Genomic DNA, 21,490 nt, shown 5'->3' with positions numbered 1-21,490 from the left:
CCTCCACCCACCTCTATTCTCTTAAAACTACGTCCCTCTAATTATATTTCCTGATTTATTACTTTAAATTAAATACAATGAACATGCAAACATGCAGGTGTCTTATTATACCTGTACTAATTTATTTATTCATTGTACCGGTATCTATATAGAAATATCACGTCATGTCTAAGGCGTATAAAAGAAAAAGCTTATGTGATCATTAAGTTTCTGCTTTTACCTTAATTTAGGATAATTTGTACACTTTTATGAAAGAAAACTCTGAATTAATATAGAGTGAGGTAAATCAATACAGAAGAGAGTACTTTTTTGGTGAAATTAAGTCTAGGTATTTAATTAAGAAAAGAAATGTTTATTTGGACACGTAAGTTGGAGTTACAGGTGCGTGCTTAATTGAAAACAATAGAATATTTTTTGTGACTTGGAATTATATGTTTTGGTATAACAATATACAACAGTTTTCATTTGTTTGTTAAACAAAACAGCTGTCCGGTAACTTGGGGTTTGACGCAGTGTTTATTGTAATCAAATTGGCAAAGACAATCTTAGAAAAAAGCATTTACATTGGGTTTCAAATACGTATTTACTTATATTAATAATACTAAGCAGCGCGAGTTTGTTTATGCATATTGGAATTCAAACCATATTATTTTAATTGAGAATATAAAGGGGTGAATTACCTTTTTTTACTCCTTTAACTATTATTGTCACATGGTCTTAAGGTTTGACTACTATGTATATGAGCGAATGGTAAATAGATTTTTTGGACGTTTACTTTTCATTGGTGAAAAATTATGAGATGTTAAGATCACTTTTCGACGATATTTTGTTATTTAAAGCAGGAACTACGGCCGATTACTTGTACAAGAAGAATGTAGAAAAGGTAAAAAACAGGCAAGGTAACATAAGATCAACAGAAATTCCGGATATTTTTACGAACAAGGATTCTGTGAGAGATGTTAAAAGACTTTACGAAGCCTTTGAGAAAAAAGATAAGTTATTTTCTGACAAAAACAAGGATAAATATGGTTGTAACGGCAAATGGAACGCTTTGGAAATATTCAAGACAATATTTTATGTATTTAAACACTATTACATCCGCTATATAGCTTTATTGATTACGAATGTAATTTTATCTTATTATGTTAAACTTAGAACCAGAACTTTTTTTAACTCGTTTATGAATAATGAGGGAGTAAATTTAAGTTGTAGAGATATAATTCCTGGAATATTCCTATTGGTATTTCAAACAATAAGTATAATATTTACAACACATTGTGAATATTATGAAAAGTGGATACACTATAAAATTCAGACTGCTATATCAGGTTCTTCTATACTCCGTTTTTTAGAATGTAAAAGACTTGGAAATAAAGGAGTTTGTTTCATAAATAATGTTGACTCTGCAGAACTGTTGTCATTGTACCAAAATATAGTCTTAGTTGATTCAGAATTTACCGAATATGGCATTTCAAATTCACTAAATGTAATTATATATCCATTACACATAGTTACATCATCATTTGTGGCTCATTCAGTATTCGGTGGTTTACCCTTGATTTTATGCTTGACATCCCTATTTGTTTGTTTTTTACTATCTGTTATGACACAATACTTTAGTTCTGTTTATAAGAGACCGTTTTTGAAGGCAAGAGAGGAAAGAATTACAGAAACAATAGAACTCCTTAAACATTCACGCTATTTGTCCGTCACTCACCAGTTGTTTCCAAGTATAAATAAATTATTAAATGGAAGAAGATCAAAAGAATTGCATTTTAACTCCTATAGAAAGTACATCTGTATGGTTAGTGAAGTATTCGACCGCTGGATGATTTTTTCTTGCACTTTGACCATTGGAATTTATATACTATACAATAAATTGTCTCCAACTCAGGCCTCACTAATGCTTATTCAAAGTGTTTGGCTGATTCCAACATTCTATCATCCTCTAAATGATATAATCCTGTACGTATATTACATAGTTGAAGGAAACATATCTATGGATAGAATTTCAAGTTTTTTATCCACAACACAAAAGGAAGGTTCTGCAAACTGGTATGAAAATTACAATGATGATGTTTTCAGCTCCACTGAAAGTTTTTTAGAGAATGATGGCCTTAATAGAGATCTCAAAATTACTATTGAAAGTGATAGTGAGGGCAAAAATATTGAGATTCCTATTCAAGTAAATAATTCTAACAAAGTAAAAAAGATAAAGTTTAATAACATATCATTTACGTGTGGTCGTAATTTAAAAAAAGATGTTATTGATTTGAATTTAGATCTTGTTCCAGGCGAACCTTGTTTTATTACAGGACAGGTTTGCACTGGAAAAACAGCACTTTTACAGGGAATATGTGGTTATATGTATAATACAAGCATGTTTACAGAAAAAAGTGGTCATTTTTCTTTAAGTATGGCAAATGGTCAGGTAATGAGTGGCATTCCAGACATATCACCATATTTGGATATTAGTTACGTTACACAAACACCTTGGATTCCAGGAGGATTTAGTTTAGCAAATATAATAACATGTGGATATGATTATAATAGCTATTTATGGCGAGAGGTTATTCACCAGTGTGATTTAGAATTAGAATTTGAAATTTGGGGAATTAAAACATATAGTGATGCCTGCTCGAGAATATTTACAGACAGGCAATTAAGCACTGGCCAGAGAGTAAGATTATCACTTTCAAGAGCTATATATTCACTAGCATATTCTCAAAGATACAAAAATAATGGGAAATCGAAAATAATTCTTGTTGATTGCGTACTAAATTCTTTGGACCCATTTGTATGCGAAACTGTAATAAAAAGACTATTTTCTAGAAACACAGGACTTTTAAATGAATTCTTTTCAGTTTTTGTAGTGGAACCTCCAATACTTGACATTATTTATAAAGTATCAATTCACAATTCCTTTTTTTATAAGGTTGCAAAGATGGACAACAGGACCATATCTGAAATTGACTGCATTGATGGAAATAGTGAAAAAAATACTGATAATAAAGGACAAAGTGATGATGTTAGTGATTGTATCAGTGGTAACGAAACCGATAACGATGAACATATAGATAAAAGCAAATATGACAAAATTTCAGATTCAGATAAGAAAACAACCACTACAGAGGTAGATGTAGTTAAAAATAAGTACAGTTACTATTATCCATCTAATTACTTTTATATATGTTATGCAGGATCGAAAAAGAAGAATCAAATGGATAACTACAGAAATGATATTGATAAAGAACCAAAAAGATCTAATTTTGAGGCATTATTGATGATAGTATTATTAATTATTCCACCGATTTTATGCAAATTCGCTGAATCTTTATTACTTTTGTTATTTAGAGAAGGAAATGGTTTCGAATTGTTAGACTGGAATGAGAACAAAATAGGGTTGAACCAAACGCTTTTGGAGTCTGTATTTTTTGAAAATAATTTTAGGAAAAAAATATGGTATTACATTATATTTGGGATTCCAAACTATTTTGGTCTAAATGTACTGTTTTTCTGGTCATTAATGTATAATGCGTCACTAGTTCTTTCTATGTTTTCCATCTGTGTTGTTATGTTTTTGGAAATTAGAATAGGCTTGAGAGCAGCGAGGTATTTTCATAATTCCCTATTGATTGGGTACTTAGGAGCAACTGGTAATTCTATTTTAAAGTGGCTTCCAACGAGTTTCATATTAAATAGGTTATCAAGTGACCAGTTAAGTTTGGACTACTGTATAACAAGAAGAATAAGATATGTAATTATTGCGATAAATTCGTTGATCATATCAATGATTCCTTCCATATTTGCATCTTCAAATGTATTTTTAACTGTTTTAATAACAATTATGATTGGAATTTTTCTTTATTATGTTTACATAAGCTACTTTATAAATGGTTGCAGAACACTTATATCATGTTATATTTCAGAATACTCACCTTTGTTTGAACTTATACAAACAATTGGAAAAGGAAAAAAGTGCATTACAAATAGTGAAACACGAAACTTTTTTTTCAATGCGAGCTTGAGAAGCATCAACTCTGTTTTAAAACCAAGATTCGCTCAAATATCTGTGGAATCGTGGTTCAAAATGAGGATTAAGCTGTTATTCACTATTCCGGTTACACTGTTTAATATGCTAATTCCGCTTATATCAAACCAAAGTAATGGAAATTCATCAGCAAAGTCTATTCTTGCTCTCTCAATTGCTACAACAACTGGGCTCATTCCACTTTTATCTACTCTTGTTTTATACTGGACTAAGCTGGAAACAGAGCTTGTTTCCGTGGAAAGATGTAGGCTTTACCTCTCAAAAGCAAGGGAGGCCGGGATAGACTACGTTTCAACCTTAAAAAATCATCATAATCACGATAAAAACAACGAGAAATTATCCGTTAGACTTGAGAATGTGAAAGCGGAGCATTTACGTTTGGACTCGTGTGGAAACAATACTAACATTGACAACTCTTATTTGGTTGGATCAAAAATCATCAAGACTGTATGTTTAAGTGGAGTAACCTGCATATTCAGATCTGGAGATGTAGTTGGAATTGTCGGAAGAACCGGTTCTGGAAAGACCACTCTGCTAGATGTATTATCGAATATACTTCCTTATACAGGAGGCAATATAATCACTTCCGGATTGGAAAACACAGGTAAAATTCATGTTAAGAATTCTTGCCTACTCGAAAAACTAAGAAAAATAAACTTCCCAGTGAACGATTTTGATTCTACTATACTAAAATCAATAATTTTATATCAGGAAAATTTGAGTCATATTGCATTTTTGCCTTTAGAGGTTTACTGCCCAAATGAAGGTACCATCAGAGACATATTGGATCCATTTGGAGAATATTCACAAAGCAGCATTAAATTCGCACTTTATATTTGCGGATTTGGTCGTTATATAAGTGAAAAATACCCATTACCACTTGACAGGACAAACAAGAATTATGTTCTCAGTAGAAAAGACTCCGACCTTAATAAGCAGAAAGAACCCCTCCTCGCTCATAGCCACTCCAATGATATTGAGAATTTTAATGAAGAAGACATAAACTATGATCCCGTACATAAATTCCTTGAATCTAAATTTGAAGACGTAAAATTTGGAATAATACAACTAAGAATGCTGTTGTTTGCTAGTTTTTATTTAAAAAGGGACAAAATAAAAATATTGCTTCTAGACGAACCTCCTGTTGTCAGAGACGACTACTTAGGGAGTGGGTCTGCTTGCATTCTTTCATCTATTATCACTGAGCATTTCAAACACTGCACAACATTCATTGTGTCACACGATGCTAGAAGTCTACAGTGTATAAATCGTGTCATTGTTGTCAGTTGTGGGAAAGTGGTAAAGGATTCAAATTTCAACAAAAATATCACAAATTCAGAGCTCTTATCTTTAGTTAAAAGTAAACACAGCAGTTAAACACTCTAGTAGTTGCATCATAAGTTTCGGTATTTAATCTTTTTATTTCATTCTTTCACTAGTTTCCTATTCATTTTTCTGCTATGTGGTGCTTAACCGCCGGATTCGTGCAAACTCAGAATTTGTCTGATGGCGCCCGATTTTGTCTCGTCTTGCAATTTTAGTGAATGAGCTGCGGGCGGACAGATACTTAGGAGTAGCGGGAATGCAATAATTTAGATCGTATTTTTTTCTTGGGTATCGAACATTGCAACTTCTTTTTGAGTTGTATTAAATGCCTGAAACGGATAGTTGGAAGCATATTTGGAGAGTGGACAGAATTTGGTGGTGGAGGATAGTAGTAAATTTAAGTTTGGAAGAGGCTTAGTGAATGATTTTTTAGAGAGCAAAAGATTCGAAAAGTCAGACACTCTTTATAGCATTTTTTGTGTTAAGATAAACACGTTCAAATTGGTTGTGAAAATAGAGTATATTAGGGGAAATAAACAACGATGCTTTCTTCTATTCACAGGACGTTAGACAGAATTTTGTTGCTAAAAATAAGCAAAACGGTAACCTATTTGCATGAAAAGGTATCTCCAGACTGTGATTCTAAAAATAGACATGGATACAAAGGCATTAATAACTTGAAGACTTTCAAGTCAAGAGATATTCCGTTTGGTTACAAGGAGTATTCTATAAAGGACGATTCAATAAGGTTATCGAATGTGATACATGAAAAGGAGAAGGAAATAGGCGATAAAGAATTTTCTGCAGTGGATATGTACAGATCAATACTTAAAACATTTAGGGTAGAGTACACTAGTTTCGTATTGTTAGCTCTTTTCATGTTGTCTTTTGAAGCTTTTGTAAAGTATAGAGGAATACTTTATTTTAAGTTGTTGATAGGTGAGAGTTCAGATAAAAAATCACTCAAAGCAATACTTCCTGGATTATTAATGTTTATTCTAGAAGCAATATTGCTCATTTCCGAGACACACATTAAATATTATATACAAAGAGTTAGAGCACGAGTAATGGGAGCAATAAATGGCGTTTCGCTTTTGAGACTTTCTGAGTCAGACTTGAGGATTGAAACTGAGGGGAATAATGGGAATGATAGTAAAAATGATGTAGATGCATCTAACATTCCAAAATCAAATATTTCTAGATACCAGAATGTGATTTCTGTTGACTCTGATTTTTCAGAGAGTGCAATTTCCTACTCAGTAAGGATTTTCATATTCCCATTAAAACTGTTCACTAGTTTCGCAGTTGCAGCAATTACTTTTGACGAAAAGGCATTAAAGTTTCTTTTAATAATATTATCTGTATTGTTTACACTTGCAGTTACCTCTTTGTTCGTTAGTACATTGTTTAAAAGACCGTTTATTGCCCAAAGAGAGAAAAGGATAGCGGAAAGTACAAATATCATTGAAAACTCAAGATCTCTCATACTTACACAAGATCATATAATTTCCTCTTATCATGACCTTCTAACTGGAACAAGACGAGACGAAATGTATTATGGTTCTTTTAGAAAATACTTTTTTACTCTTGAGGAAATAATATCAAGATCAATGGGTTTTGTATGTTACGGAATAATAACCGTTTACGTTTGGTATAACCATTTTGATGTTTTAAATAGTATTGAAATGATTGTGAACTCCGCTTGGCTCGTCCCTTCCTTTTACTCTCCACTACAGGAGGTTTGCTATCTTATATATTACGTTTCTGAGGGGACAAATGCTTTGAGCAGGCTCGCTAAATTAGTTCACATAACCAAAACCAAGAGAAAGAGATTCTCTTCTAACTATAATGAACATAATCTCAACCACTATTCGTACCTCCATAGAGAAAACATAACAAAAAACAGCGTTGTTATTCACAAAGATGATTTAATATCCATAGATGTAAACGAGGCTTATGGAAAGCGTATATTACCAAGAAATATAACTTTGAGTTATGGAACTCCAGTGATAATGTCTTCTAATGACATATCTTACAGTCAACACCTGACAGATTTACTTAGAACAGTGATATTTGGAGTAAACGGTGAGAATGGGGTAACAATTAGTTTATTTAACAATTTAAGAAACAAAAATGAAAAATCTTCTTTTTTGTTTTCCCCAGTAGATTTGGATGAAAATTACAATAGAAAAATAAATGTATTTAGTGATATTTTTAATCCAGTTTGCTACGTTCCTGCTGAAGCGTGGATAACTGACGGAATGAGTTTGTTTGATATAATTTTGAACGGAAGAGATTTTGATTTGAACCATTGGAACAGAGTTATAGACGTTTGTGATCTTGGAAAAGATTTTTCGTCTTGGGGTATAAATGATCACGAGTCCGCCAAGTCAACTATATTCTCTCAAATGCAGTTCAGTAGAGGACAAAAAATACGTTTGGCACTCTCAAGGGCCATATATGGGATTGGACCAAACAACCAGTCTAACTGTGACAATGAACCACCACCAATAGTGCTTTTAGATTCAATATTCTCAAATCTTGACCCACCTATCTGTTACAACATATTCTCAAAGCTATTTAATAATGTAGATGGAGTACTCATGAATACATTCTCCATAGTAATTATGAACACACACATGCTTACATTTTTGCCAAAAAACGTACAGGAATCCTCAATTTATATAATTCCACATGGAAGCAACTCTGGTGATGACTCGAAATCAATGAAAGATTTAACAAACAATCATAACAATAACATTCAAAGCCACAAACATTCTAGAGGAAGCAATACATCCGCAAGTGTTAATTCAATTATAAATGATTACTGTTTTGAAAGTGATCTTTCTCGTGATTTATGGGAAATGTCAACAGATGAAGAAGCATTTAGTGTAGGTACAGATGGCAATCACTATAAGAACGATGATATATATATATGCAATAACAGCTGTGGTGAAGGTTTTAACAGCACGAGCAGTAACGAAAATGGTAATTGCGCAACAAGATATAACAGAATCAAATATATGAAGAAAAACAAACATTGTTTTGAAACAAGACCCACCAACTTTGGTTCCAACATGAATTCAAGTGGCAATAACATGGGCAAATGTGGATGTTGTATTTCAAATATTAAAGAGGAAAATCAAGACTTGGCTATATCGATTGAAGAAAAATTGGGTGAGAATGTTGAACTACTTCCAAAGAACAGAAATATTTGCATTGAAGACAACTACTCAACCTGTTTTTACTACATACTGAAGGCTGCAAACAAGTATAGATACCCAAACAACTGGAGTGGATTCTCCAAAGTGAAGGAGTCTTCCAAAGGAATAATAATATACTTAGCATTCTTAGTATTGCCACAACTACTTTTGGTTTTCGGTGAAAAGTTTTTGCTGAGTAAATTGGCTTCAGATTCAGCTGTAAGTAACACTTATAACTCAAGTATGCTTTTGTTTGGAACTGATTTTTGGTACTTTACATACTTTGTGTGTGTACTCTTTGCAATAGCAATAGTCATTACTAATGGTTATTTAGAAGTAAGTATTGGACTAAGAGCTGCAAACAACTTGCACAATACATTTTTGCTTGGATATATTAGTTCAAAGTTATCATCGTGTATAAGATCTCTACCAGTATCTTTTGTGTTAAATAGACTAAGTCTAGACCAGCTAACTGTTGACTATTGCACTACCAAAAGAGTTGGACAATTCACAACTGCTGTAAACAGATTAATGGGTGCTGTTTATCTCTCTTTATTGGCTTCAGAGTATCCTTTTTTGTATTTGGCATTATTTTTATTCTTTATTTACATGCTTTATAGGCTTGTATTGAGGTATTTTATTACATCATGTCGTCTATTACATAATGCTTATATTTCTGAAGTTTCGCCTCTTGTTAATATTGTAAGGAATATTTGCGACGGAAAGGAGTCTCTTCAACCACAAAAATTGGATGACTTTTATATACAAAATGGATATGAGCAGTTGCAAGAGGTAATGAGACCAATACTTATTCAATCTTCATTAGAAACTTGGTTAAAACTGCGTCTTCAAGTTGGGATTCTTATACCAGCAACATTTTTAAATATGATTTCCTCATATTTTTCGGGCAGAAATTCGAAAATATTGATTGCACTAATAACTGCAACAACATACAGTTCGCTTCCCAGAATTGATGAAGTCGTTAGATATTGGATGCGTCTTGAAAGAGAGTTAGTTTCTGTTGAGAGACTTAGAAAATATATTCAACTCATTAAAAGTGATTATTTTGTAAAAGAATCAAACAATAATATCAACATTGACCACACCAATAACCATAGAAACGTCAATAATAGATGTATCCCAACCAGTGTCTTGTCAGTCCCAACAATAACATGTGAAACACATTATTGCTATCTTAAAAACAACATAGTGTTGGATTCAGTTTACGGATTTCATTATGCTATAACTTCTGAGAATTCAAACTCTCAACTAGATCGTTCTGAAGTAAGTGGAACAGTGATAAAAAGAATGTGCTGCCTCAGAAACATTTCGGCTGTTGCCAATAAGGGTGATATAATTGGAATAGTTGGTAGATCTGGGTCTGGCAAAACTTCTTTGCTTCATTTAATAGCAAAATCACTTGATCACCTTGGAAATGTTGAACACAGGTTTTCAAATAGCGAATATAGTGACACTGTTAAAAATCATCACATCTTGAATTGCAAACAGTGTAAAAATAACATTGATGATCAGGTATTGTCAATGTTCCTGAGAGAATCAAACAAAGTTAAATACATTGCCATGTTACCTATCGAGGTTTATTTTAATGATAAAACTACAATAAAGCGTTCAATTGATCCTTTAAATAGGTATTCAAACGATAATATTATATCATCCTTGAACATTTGTGGTGTGGCAACTTTTTTAATTGAAAAATTACTTGATTTAAAATATAAAAAAGATGGTCAAATTCCAGATGATAACACGCCACTAATGAACTCAGACATGAATAAACTTTTGAATATCTGTTTAGAAAAGACAATTGGTGAACTGTCACTCCCTATGCAGGTACAGAGAATGCTTTTGTTTACTCACTTCTTTTTAAAAAGAAGTGAAATTAATATTTTACTTATTGATGAACCACCTGTTATTTATGGAAACCAAGAACAAAGTCAATGTATTCAGTCATTCCATAACATTCATAATAAGAAGCCATCATCACTTATTCCAAGTATTATTTTCAAGTATTTTTCTCATTCAATTACATTTATTGTCGCTCATGATATACGTAACCTAAATGGAATTAAGGAATTCTGGTATCTTCACCAAGGCAGCTTGACCATAAAAAAACTTTAGGGCAATGGGTTTGACGTTGTTTAATGTTTTCTAATTGTTTTACTTGAGTTTCTACTTTTTTATTCATTCACTATTTCCCACATTTCTACACCTCTCCCCACACATTTCCCGATGCAAGTGCAGTTCCTGTTGTGCCCGCCAAAAATGCGGATTTGCAGGTGCATTTGTGCAATTTCTGTGGTAGCGAGTGTACCTTACGCAGAGATAAGCATTTGAATGTGACGATAATATACCAAATTAAGTTTTATACACACAGATAAGTATAGTTCATTTTATTGAGTGTTGAGTTAGTAGAGACCCCATAAAATAATGAATAGCAATATCAATTTAAAGTGTACGGACTTGGTTCCATCAATATGTTTTGATTTGTCGGGAGGATCTGGATTCCACAATTCGTGTATTGGGGTGTTCCTTATAGTGTTTTTTGGATGGGTCACATACAGAGTTTCTCAAATACTCGAATTATATGAGATTATTAGAATTATGGAAGAGGAAAAAAAGATAGTTTATTTACCTTCTCTGGGACCGTTTTCAAATGAATTAAAGAGACTAATGAGAGTTCACTTATCTCAAATAATAAAAGAAAAGTGTTCGATGTCACCAATTCAAATAAGAAAAATATCGGTTTTATGTGCGATAGATGAAGCAACAATAAAGACAAAATTAATACAAAATTCTTCTTCCTCTTCTAATCCTGAACAAAGTTATAGCCTGGACGTATCTTTTAATGTAGACAGTGAATTACCGTTCAGTGTTGAGATGTTTTGGGGCGTAAAATACAGTGATGTTAAAAAATTACTGAGTGGTAGTGCGGAAATGAACGAAAATGACGCTGTTTTACCATCTAGCAATTTGAAAACAAGGAGAAAAGCGGTTGGTTCGAGCATATCCCTTTATAATCAAATAAAGAGAAGTGGCAATCATACAAGTGAGGGAAGTGAATGTGGATGCAAATATGAATGTGATTGCAGGTTGAATGACTATTGTGGGAACAGTGAATTCAATACCAGCAACTCAAGTTTATTTGAGGGTGATTTCGACTCGGAGAATAATCATAAACATATCTGTGATTGTAAAAATGAGTATAGACATAAAAATAGCGAAAATATTGGTTACTTAAATGACAGTTTAATAGAAAACGGCAGATATGAAACAAATAGGACTGGACTTGAAAAAAATGGCAATTCCTCAGAAAATAAGTACAATAACATTGATTTTTCACCAAGCAATTCCTTAATAAATCTTGCTCAGGTAAACCCGTTGCTATATACAAGTATACAAAGTAATAATAATTCAAATAGTTTTGGGTATTATCAACGCACAAACAACAATAACATAGGTGAAAGATATGCTAATTTTTTAAAAAATATAAACTTTGATATAAAAAGAAATGTAATGGATAGAATAAGGAACAATATAAATAACAATCAGTTATTCTTTAACAGTAGCTCAGGCAATTCAAATTCAAGATGGAATGGTTCGTTACTTGGTGAGAACACGGTAGTTTTAAGTAGAGCGATAAAAAGAATATTGAATAGGCTTTTTTATAGGTTAAATAATGTAAATGATACAACTACAGAATCTTTACTGGAAATGTCTAGTCAAATTGGCGTTAACAACAGCAGATTTACTAATGTGGATGTAAAATATAGAAATGAAAACATTACGAATGTTAATCATTATAAAGATAATATTTATCTCAATGCAAATGGTGACAATGGTGTTTATCGGCTAGATTCGATTTTTAAGGGGAAGGTGACTAAATATGATAAAGGATTATCCCAAATTCACAGTGAGAGAATTAAACTAACAATGGATTACATTAATTCTTGTAATTTGTTATCACCATACTGCAACTATGAGGATAATCAAGAAACAATAAATAACGGTTTATATTTTGACCATAATAATATTAACAACGGTGATAGGATTCCATTGTTAGTACTAATTAAAACTAATATAAATGAATATGATGTTGACTTACACAACAGAATAATGAGCAATAACAATTTTAGAGAATCATTAACGTTATCAAATGTAGTATTAATTCATTTTGAATTAATACAGGACCATTATAATATTCCTTATATATTATATAAACCAATAATAGTTGAACAATATTATTTAAATTTTAATAACTGCTTAATTGAGCCTTCAGATACTTTTGGACTAGAAGATGATGAATTTGACTGCTTAATATGTATGTCGAACCCAAAAAACTCAGTATTATTACCTTGCAAGCATTGCATATTATGTGAATCGTGTCTAAGGTCACTAAGACAGGATAAATGCCCCTTGTGTAGAACAACATTTTATGGTTTTGTCGTACTTCCTGTAAACAGTAATATTAGTGTTAATTCATAGAATAATTATCTTTTGTTGATTTAATTTTCATTACATTGCAATAAATATTTGTATTAGTATGCATTATTATCTGTGTTTATTTAGTTTAATAGTATCCAATATGCCGATTTGTTTATTCCTATCATAGTTATAGATGATATCTTAAACGCTATGGATTTATTATTTACTTCAAATTGAGCGAATTTATAATATAAAACTCAATATGAAATAAGGAAAGTAAATAAAACAAGGTATTATTTTGCTAAACAAACGAAAGTGAGATATGTTCATATAAAAATTATATATCTAAAAGCAAAACGGTTGTAAATAAATATATTTTATTTGATTAGCATTACTTTTAAAAAAAATATCTACAATATTTTGTTATATTATTTTGTTATTGATTTAGTTTTGGAACGGGGGCCAGTACTATTTTTAGTAGTGTTTGTAGTAGTCTTTGAATTTGTTTTTGCTTTTGCGTCTTTTTTTGTGTTCATATCTCTGCTTAAATTTGTTTTTGAATTTGAATTAGAGTTAGAACTGCTACTTTTGGTAGTGTTATTTTTAGTGCTTATATTTGTCTTTGAATTTGTTTTTGCTTTTGTGTCTTTTTTTGTGTTCATATCTCTGCTTAAATTTGTTTTTGAATTTGAATTAGAGTTAGAACTGCTACTTTTGGTAGTGTTATTTTTAGTGCTTATATTTGTCTTTGAATTTGTTTTTGTTTTTGACTTGGAACTTGGATCAAGAACAAGACTAGAATTTTCGCCTTTAGTATTGTTACTTGAAATGGCATTAGTTCTTGTTTTTTTGCCTATTTTTGTCTCTGAATTCGAGTTTGCTCCCTTCTTTGTCACATTTTTTGTATTTGAACTCGTAATGTTCTTTGACTCTGTTTTCGCCTTCTTTGTTACAATCTTCTTTACCGTTGTTGTCTTTACACCTGCTTCTTTCTTTTTATCCTTCTTTGCTTTTGTTTCTGGAGTTTTGGCTTTAGTCCTGTTATTTGGTTTTGAGGATTTGATAGTATTTTCTTTCTTGCTTGATTCACCTTTTGTCCTTTTTTTAGAGCTATCCTTCAAAACGGTTTCTCCATCATTACTGACCTTTTTGGAGGATGACCGAGATAATTTAGTTTTTTGTCTTGGATTAGTACCTGTATTTGCCTTTTTTAGATTACTTTGTTTTTCCTTTAATTCATCTTGAACTTTAAAGTTACTATCTTCAAACGATTTGGCATTCATTCTCCTAAATTCGGTTCTTTCACTGCTAAGAAGTTTTTTATTGTCTTGTTTATCACAGTACAAGCCATTCCAAATTAGTGCAATTGAATGTTGGGATCCACCTGTTACTTTTAAGGCATAGTAATACTCTTTATCTTTGGAATTCATTAAACCGTCAGAAAATGAACTTGGATTAATTATGTGTGGATTTAAAACAGCTTCCGTATTCTCAAACTTTTTAATGCCTATTTGGCCTGTTAGATTTAAACCCCAAGTGAATATTAAGCCATTCTTATCTATAGCAAAACAATTATCTGCTCCGAATCCCAAGTAGTTAACCTCCTTTAAGTGATCAATCCTAGTTGGCGTTTTTATGTCTCTATCGTTACTATTAACATTATTCATTTTTCCATTCTTGGTTCTACACATTTCCAAACCACAACACTCCTTCATACCCCATATATAAACATCTCCACAACAAGTTAACAAAGCAGAATAGTATTGACCACCACCTATGCTTTTTATTGGCCTATTGCTTTCGCATTTACTACATATTGTGTCAAAATCATCTATTCTAACCTTTTTGGGTACTGAAACTATTGGATCGTTTTCACTGCAATCACTACTACTAACAGTATTCTCACTGTTATAACTACATACGCCTAACTCATTTCTTCCATTTCTACCACAAGAATATATTTGTATTTTGTTTATCCTTTTATTCATAACAACAAAAAATGTGGAGGCCCTGCCACAGAATACGTCCTGGATCACGAGGTAGTCATCAAATCCAAGCGTTTTATTTGTGAGTTCATTAGGATATAAATACTTTGTTTTATTCATCTCGGAAGCATAGTTTTTATTGTCAACTACAGGTTCTATACCGTATTGACCAAATTCTGTACTACCCCATGCAAATATGCGATTATTTTCAGTAATAACAATTGTATGGTTCTCACCACCAACTATTTTTATTGCTCTCTCCAAAAAATTTAAGTTGCTATTTACATTTAATTTCTCTTTCTTTGTTACTTTCCTTCTTTTATTTTGAGCGTTATCATTAACTCCAAATATTGGAATTTTAACAGGTTTATATTGTTTGTACCCGACTATGCTACCGCACATTGTATCGTAATTGGGAAACCCTATATAACCACCACTGTCCTTGTAGGAACCCCAAAGATACACCTCTCCATTATTAGTCAAACAACAACTGTAACAGTCACCGCTCACTATTGATTTCACTTTAACGTTGTCAACACTTTCCTCATCTGTAAACTTTACCTTATTCGGGTATTTATCTTCAAGCAAATCATCTTCATCGTCCTCCTCCTCCAGCTCCTCCTCTTCATTATCACCAGTATATCTTCTTCTCTCAAGTTTCTTCTCTAGTTTAAGTGAAATTCTCCCCAAAGCACCGTCATCATTGCATCCCCAAGAGATGACCTCTCCATCGTCAGTTAGAATAATATTGTGTAGGGCTCCGGAACATATGTCAACAACATTATACTTGTCAGACAAATCTGATATTTTCATTGGAGCCTTAAGAGATAAATCGTCATCTAGAAGTGATTCTTTAATTCCAAGTTGATCGCACTCTCCAGACCCCCAAACCCAGACAGAACCAAGTGGATACCTAATCTCGGTGTCAGTTTCATCATCGCATACATTTGGTTTCTCGCAAACAAGTTTTTTATACTCTAAAAATTCACTGTTAAAATTCTGATGGTATTTATCGCACTCCACTTCCTTACTATGAGTTTCTTTTAATAGTGGAGTACTAATAGGAGTGGTGGGTGTAGGCTCAGAATTGTCAATTTTTGGAACAAAACCACCTGTAAAGTTGTTTGTTAAAAATGATGGATTTGTCTGTTTGTCCGAAAAACCTCCATTTTCGCTGGCAATAGAGGAGTCAGTAACACCTACTTCAGAATTTTGGTTTTGTGTGGGGGCACCAAAAGTGAAAACAGGACAAGAGTCGGACAAATTTAAATTGGCATTAAAAACAACGGCGTTATTTTGCTTTCTATTTTCGCTTTCCCCTCTCGGATATTCACAACAGATACAAATTTTTGTATCAAAATCATTAGTAACCAAACACACCTCACACTTCCAAGCCATTATTTAATTAACGCTGATGGTATAATATACTCTTAACAATAAATATACTTAAAAACAATGCAAGGACGTTAAGTTTTTGCTCAAGCTTTTATTCTAAAGACAAATAGCTCTTTAGAAGTTTGTTATTTTAGACTCTGCGAAATAAACCTATGCTCCTTTATGTGACTTCTCAAAATAATCACCCTAATAATAAAACAAAGCTAGTGTTAATAATTTTCTCCACTGTAACAAATATTAGGCAGAACCCGCCAAATAGAGTATAAGGGTAATCAATAGAAGAGCCCAGATAATAATAAACAAAAAAAAGATTGGTAATAATACTTATTGCTGGAAATAGATTTATAATAATATAACGAGAAACAACATAGCGTGTTTCTTTGATGAAGAACAACTCTAGAGCGATAACTTCCAGTATTAGGAGGAAGTTGTCAATTTTGCTCGAAACTTTAAGGAAAGACCACAATTTTGAAATATTTATAAATCCAATAGATCCTATCAAGGATGGTTGTTTGGACTACTATCAAGTAATAAAGAGTCCGATGGACCTGTCTACGGTCTCAAAAAAACTTATGGATAATAAGTACAATGACATAGTGGAATTTTATAATGACATAATGCTTATTTTTTCAAATTGTAGGGAATACAATACATCTCCATTATGTTCTCACATAATTAATTTGTGTGATGACTCTGAAAAGAAGTTCATTCTTGAGTGGAACAAACTCGATTTTGTAGACAAAGTAAAAAAGGTGGACACAAGTGGAGGTAATGATTTAAGCAAAGGCAGTGGTTCAAAGCAAATTACTACCGGATGTGTGGGGATTAAGATAAAAACAAAATCAGACCAAAAGGTAGTTACTTCTCAAATTAATATTCGAACTTTGGACTCGGTCAATATAAGGTTAGAAAGGCCTGCTAGCAACAAAAGAATAAAAAATAATGATTCTGAGAAAGTGGATACAAACACAACTTCAATACCTACCAAAAAAAGAAAGGAGGATGGAAATAATAACGGTAGGGGATCTAATTCTAACATATCATGCGAAAAAGATTCAAAAGGAGATGATTGGAAGAACGAGTGTTTGAGAATACTAAATTTAATTAGAAAGGAGGACAATTCGTTCTTGTTTGAGAACCCTGTATTGGAGAGTGACGATCTCACAACAGAGACTAAAACCAAATACGAGGAAATTATATCGGAACCTTGCGATTATTCTACAGTGGAGAAAAGACTGTTCTTGAGGAGTAATAATAACAAAAAAAGACGAGTTAACAGTACAGGTATAGACACTCCACAAGAATTTGAGCGACTAATTAAATTGATATTTTCAAATTGTATGTTGTTTAACCCCAATACAGGCGACTGTAAGTGGATATATGATGCTGCGAAGCAGACACTAAATAAGTTCAACAGTATTTGGAACAGGTCAAATGTGTTTAAACTTTATTCTAATACAATAATAGACGAGAAAAAAGAGAAGGAAGAACATAAGAATATAGAAAGAGTTTATTGTGCTAACAATAAAGCTGAGATGGAGTTAAAAAGCATTTCAAATATTGAAAGTGACAATACAACTTTTAAGTTTAGGAAGAATGATCATTCCAAAACAAGTGATTCTAATTTGTCTCTAAATAAGATTACTCTTCTGTGGAATAACTATTCAATTCTATGGAGGAAGTTTCTGCAAAATAGAAAACAGGATGGTTTAGACGTTGATACTACTAAAAAAGCAGGTGTAGTCACTAGGAATTCAAGTAAAATCAACAAGCCACAACTATTTCGGAAAGGAAATGCTACTGTTGAAAACACTAGCAGAAGCCTTGCCCATGGTGGAAATAAAAATATTAATTGGAGAAACAGAAAGAGAATAATCTTGTATATACCTAAGGCCGATGATAAACCTTTTTTTGGTGCATTCGAAAATGGCAAGTCTAATGTACATTGCTTCAGTCCTGAGAGTGACGGGGAGAATGTTGATGATTATGGATTTAAACCAGTAAGATGTATTAATAAAAATAAACAGTGCGAAAATACGATCAGTTCACTTGAAAATCTTATAGAAGGTGAAACAGTGGAATACGTTATTCCAGTAAAGATATATCACATAGACCAAGTAACTAAAGTGCTTTCACTTTTTGGTGAACATGACCACTCTGAAACAAGCTCGGGAGAGAAATTGTTCTACAATTTACATAGATACATAACCAAGAACACAGAATATAATGCTGATATACAAATAAACAGTTTTGAAACACATAATGACGAAGAGAACGTTGTTAAAAATATTAACTTCGTTGCATTCTCTAATAGCCCTAATTTGGGTAGTAAATGTATAGAATTAAAAATAAAAACGATTAAAAAGGTAAATAAAATAATATTCCCTATAACTAGTCAATATTTGTTCAACGATTTAATTATTGTGGACGTAAAGTTTGCAATTAATGACGCCATTGGAAACTTTGATTACAATGATAAATCTGGCTGTAGTGATAATGCTGATTTAAGAATCAACATTGATTTTGGGAGAATAACAAGTTGAAAATCACTTATTTCCATGTCTCCTCAATATATCTCCCATATCTTATTAATTTTCTTATATACAACATTGAATCTTCTGTTTTCTCAAAATTTCCTCTCAAAACTAATATCTTAGAGAGCGTCTCTCTTATTTCTATAGGCATAGTAAGTGCATTACCACATACCACAATATATCCATTGAGCAGACAGTCAACTACAAATTCGTGGTTTTCGTGGTCGTTTAACAACAGTGTTTGAATATAACATCCAGAATTAATACTATTGATATTTACACATTTGTTTTCGTTGCTAAAAATGGACTCATTTACACTCGGATTAGTCCTTGAGTATGATATATTTATCTTAATATTGCCTTTGAGTTCCTTGTTTGTACTGAAATCATACAACTGGTCTAAAAACGGATAAGAAACATTGCTGTACCTCATTCCAAGACAAATCAAGCAATTCATTTTATTGTTTTCAATCAATAAATTATTCATTACTCTTTCTTGAATAATAGATATAATTCCCGTTATTCCTAATCCACACGATAGCAAAAGTATGGGTATATTAGGATTTGTTATATCATTTATTGTTTGGGCGTTCATTCTGCTACTAAAAGAAATGAGTAAATCTTGCCCTTCATGTGGTTTCACATTGCTTAGAAAGTCTGAGCAGAATCCCCTTATTTTTCTATTTAGCGCTGTATTCCACTCAATCACATCTACACACAAGTCAATAATATTAGAATTATGTTTGATATTTGTCAGATTAATCACATTATTTTCTAGAAAACTTTGTATCGCCCTGTTTCTTATTTTATTAAATATCTTGTAATCTTTGTCTCTGTTTTTTAAAAACAAGGAAATATTATTTGATAACAATTCCGGTACTATTCTTGTGTTTCCTTTGTTGTTAAAGTTATACTTGAAATAAATTAGTTTCCAAATGCCTTCATTATACCAATTCGGCGAGTTACATACTGAATATTGTCTAGGAAGTATAATAGGTATTGTGTTTATTGTGTCATCTATGGACAACTTGACAGAATTGAAGTCCCACAACACCTCCATATAGTTTCTGTGTTCATCCACAACATAATCAAAATACTCTTTTTTGGAGTCAGAACTAGTCTGAATCATCTCAAAAAGTTTTTTCTTATGTAACTCTTCGTTTGTGTTCTTAAAACACAGACTCAAAAATCTTCTATCAGGAATGTTCATTATATCCAAATAACGATACAAAAGAGTGAAAATTGTCATTCTAATATTTAGTGGAGGGCTGTAAATATTGCAAAGTTCATTGTAAACAAAACATCTTGTATATTTAATATCGGCAGAAGCATTGATATCATCGCGACCATAAGCATCCTTGTATCTGCAGTTTCCACATTCATTATTGCATATGCACATGTAATATTTTGGGTTTTCACTAATAGATAACACAGTATTCAAGTTAATGTCATTGTTCATCAATTTTGAAAATTTAACAACATTTTCTACTGAATTTGTGGGCCATATAGACACATAGGTTCCCGATCTGTGCCCAGAATCCAGACTGTCATTAAGGACTCTCATTTTAATGAGTTTTATACATTTGCTCTTGAATTCTTTTTCAGCTTCATTATTGCATATAATTCTTGATATTCTAGTTTTAATGCCATTTATTTTGTTCATTTGTAAATAATCAATATGTTTTTTTTGATCTATTATAACATCTCTCAATTCCTCTTTTCCATCTAATAACTCGTCCTCCAAGATATTGCATATGTATCTGTATGGTGGTAGTTTCTCTTTAAACGCCATAATTAATTCATCAATAAAGTATGAACCATTTTCTTTAAGAGTTGCTTTCAAGTTACTTATCCAAGGATCAAACTCGCCCAAAATTCCAAAGTCATGTGACTCATCACCAAGACCCCATGGAACCTGCTCTACTGCACCAAAGCTCAATAATGAATGTCTAAGTTTCCTTGCAGTTAAGTTAAATCTTGAGTTACCAAAACATCTATCTCCCATTCCAAATATAGTAAAATTAAATGTTTTAATTAATTTGGTATTCACATTGCTTAACAAAAAACGATTCCAAAACGATATCATGTTATCTGGAACATCTCCCTGTCCTGTTGTTGATACAACAAATATTGTTAGTGGAAACTCAACATTCGGTTTCTCGTTTTTGGATTCAAAATAACCAAAAAACACATCCTCAAATGCCTCTATGGAAGTTGGGTATCCAACAACGCCTATGCTCCACAACTCGTTCCTTATCTCATAACATAGTCTTTCAGACTTTCCAGTCTGTGATGCATACACTAACCACACTCTTTTTGGGCATTTTGTTCCAACACCAATGCCATTTATACTACTTGTATTCATTTTACAAATAACTCATCTGCTTCATCCTTTTTCAGATGCTGGGAAGAAGAAAAAAGAAAATAAACAAATTTAAAGAAAAGTAGGAATTAAAAAAGTGGTGTAATTGATGTGAATAACCAAAAACGAACGTAACTGTAGCTAACCAAGAGCTGGACGTTAATAACTAAAGATTTGGATGGCCAAATATACGA

The 21,490-nt window shown here is 32.2% G+C and overlaps 6 protein-coding genes across 6 annotated transcripts; 4 read left to right on the top strand and 2 right to left on the bottom strand.

Moving 5' to 3' along the window:
• Window positions 1-799: 799 nt before the first annotated feature.
• On the top strand, window positions 800-5,428 carry FG379_003603 (ABC transporter; the record flags this gene model as incomplete). Its single annotated transcript, XM_067329232.1, has 1 exon — window positions 800-5,428. The coding sequence occupies one exon, from the start codon at window positions 800-802 to the stop codon at window positions 5,426-5,428; it is 4,629 nt and encodes a 1,542-aa protein (XP_067185409.1).
• Window positions 5,429-5,919: 491 nt separating this feature from the next.
• FG379_003602 (uncharacterized protein) lies at window positions 5,920-10,716 on the top strand (the record flags this gene model as incomplete). Its single annotated transcript, XM_067329231.1, has 1 exon — window positions 5,920-10,716. One exon carries the CDS (start codon window positions 5,920-5,922, stop codon window positions 10,714-10,716), a length of 4,797 nt encoding a protein of 1,598 aa, XP_067185408.1.
• A 309-nt stretch (window positions 10,717-11,025) lies between these two features.
• Window positions 11,026-13,080, top strand: FG379_003601 (uncharacterized protein; the record flags this gene model as incomplete). The annotated part of the gene is made up of 1 exon (XM_067329230.1): window positions 11,026-13,080. One exon carries the CDS (start codon window positions 11,026-11,028, stop codon window positions 13,078-13,080), a length of 2,055 nt encoding a protein of 684 aa, XP_067185407.1.
• A 368-nt stretch (window positions 13,081-13,448) lies between these two features.
• On the bottom strand, window positions 13,449-16,403 carry FG379_003600 (uncharacterized protein; the record flags this gene model as incomplete). The annotated part of the gene is made up of 1 exon (XM_067329229.1): window positions 13,449-16,403. One exon carries the CDS (start codon window positions 16,401-16,403, stop codon window positions 13,449-13,451), a length of 2,955 nt encoding a protein of 984 aa, XP_067185406.1.
• Window positions 16,404-16,783: 380 nt separating this feature from the next.
• Window positions 16,784-18,943, top strand: FG379_003599 (bromodomain-containing protein; the record flags this gene model as incomplete). Its single annotated transcript, XM_067329228.1, has 1 exon — window positions 16,784-18,943. One exon carries the CDS (start codon window positions 16,784-16,786, stop codon window positions 18,941-18,943), a length of 2,160 nt encoding a protein of 719 aa, XP_067185405.1.
• Window positions 18,944-18,950: 7 nt separating this feature from the next.
• FG379_003598 (NADPH-dependent FMN FAD containing oxidoreductase) lies at window positions 18,951-21,299 on the bottom strand (the record flags this gene model as incomplete). The annotated part of the gene is made up of 1 exon (XM_067329227.1): window positions 18,951-21,299. The coding sequence occupies one exon, from the start codon at window positions 21,297-21,299 to the stop codon at window positions 18,951-18,953; it is 2,349 nt and encodes a 782-aa protein (XP_067185404.1).
• Window positions 21,300-21,490: the final 191 nt, after the last annotated feature.

This window comes from Cryptosporidium bovis (assembly GCF_009768925.1).
Source record: "Cryptosporidium bovis isolate 45015 chromosome Unknown contig_8, whole genome shotgun sequence".
Classification (NCBI taxonomy): Eukaryota; Apicomplexa; class Conoidasida; order Eucoccidiorida; family Cryptosporidiidae; genus Cryptosporidium; species Cryptosporidium bovis.
Note: the sequence above shows the minus strand (reverse complement) of the source record. Positions and strands in the feature narration are given on the sequence as shown.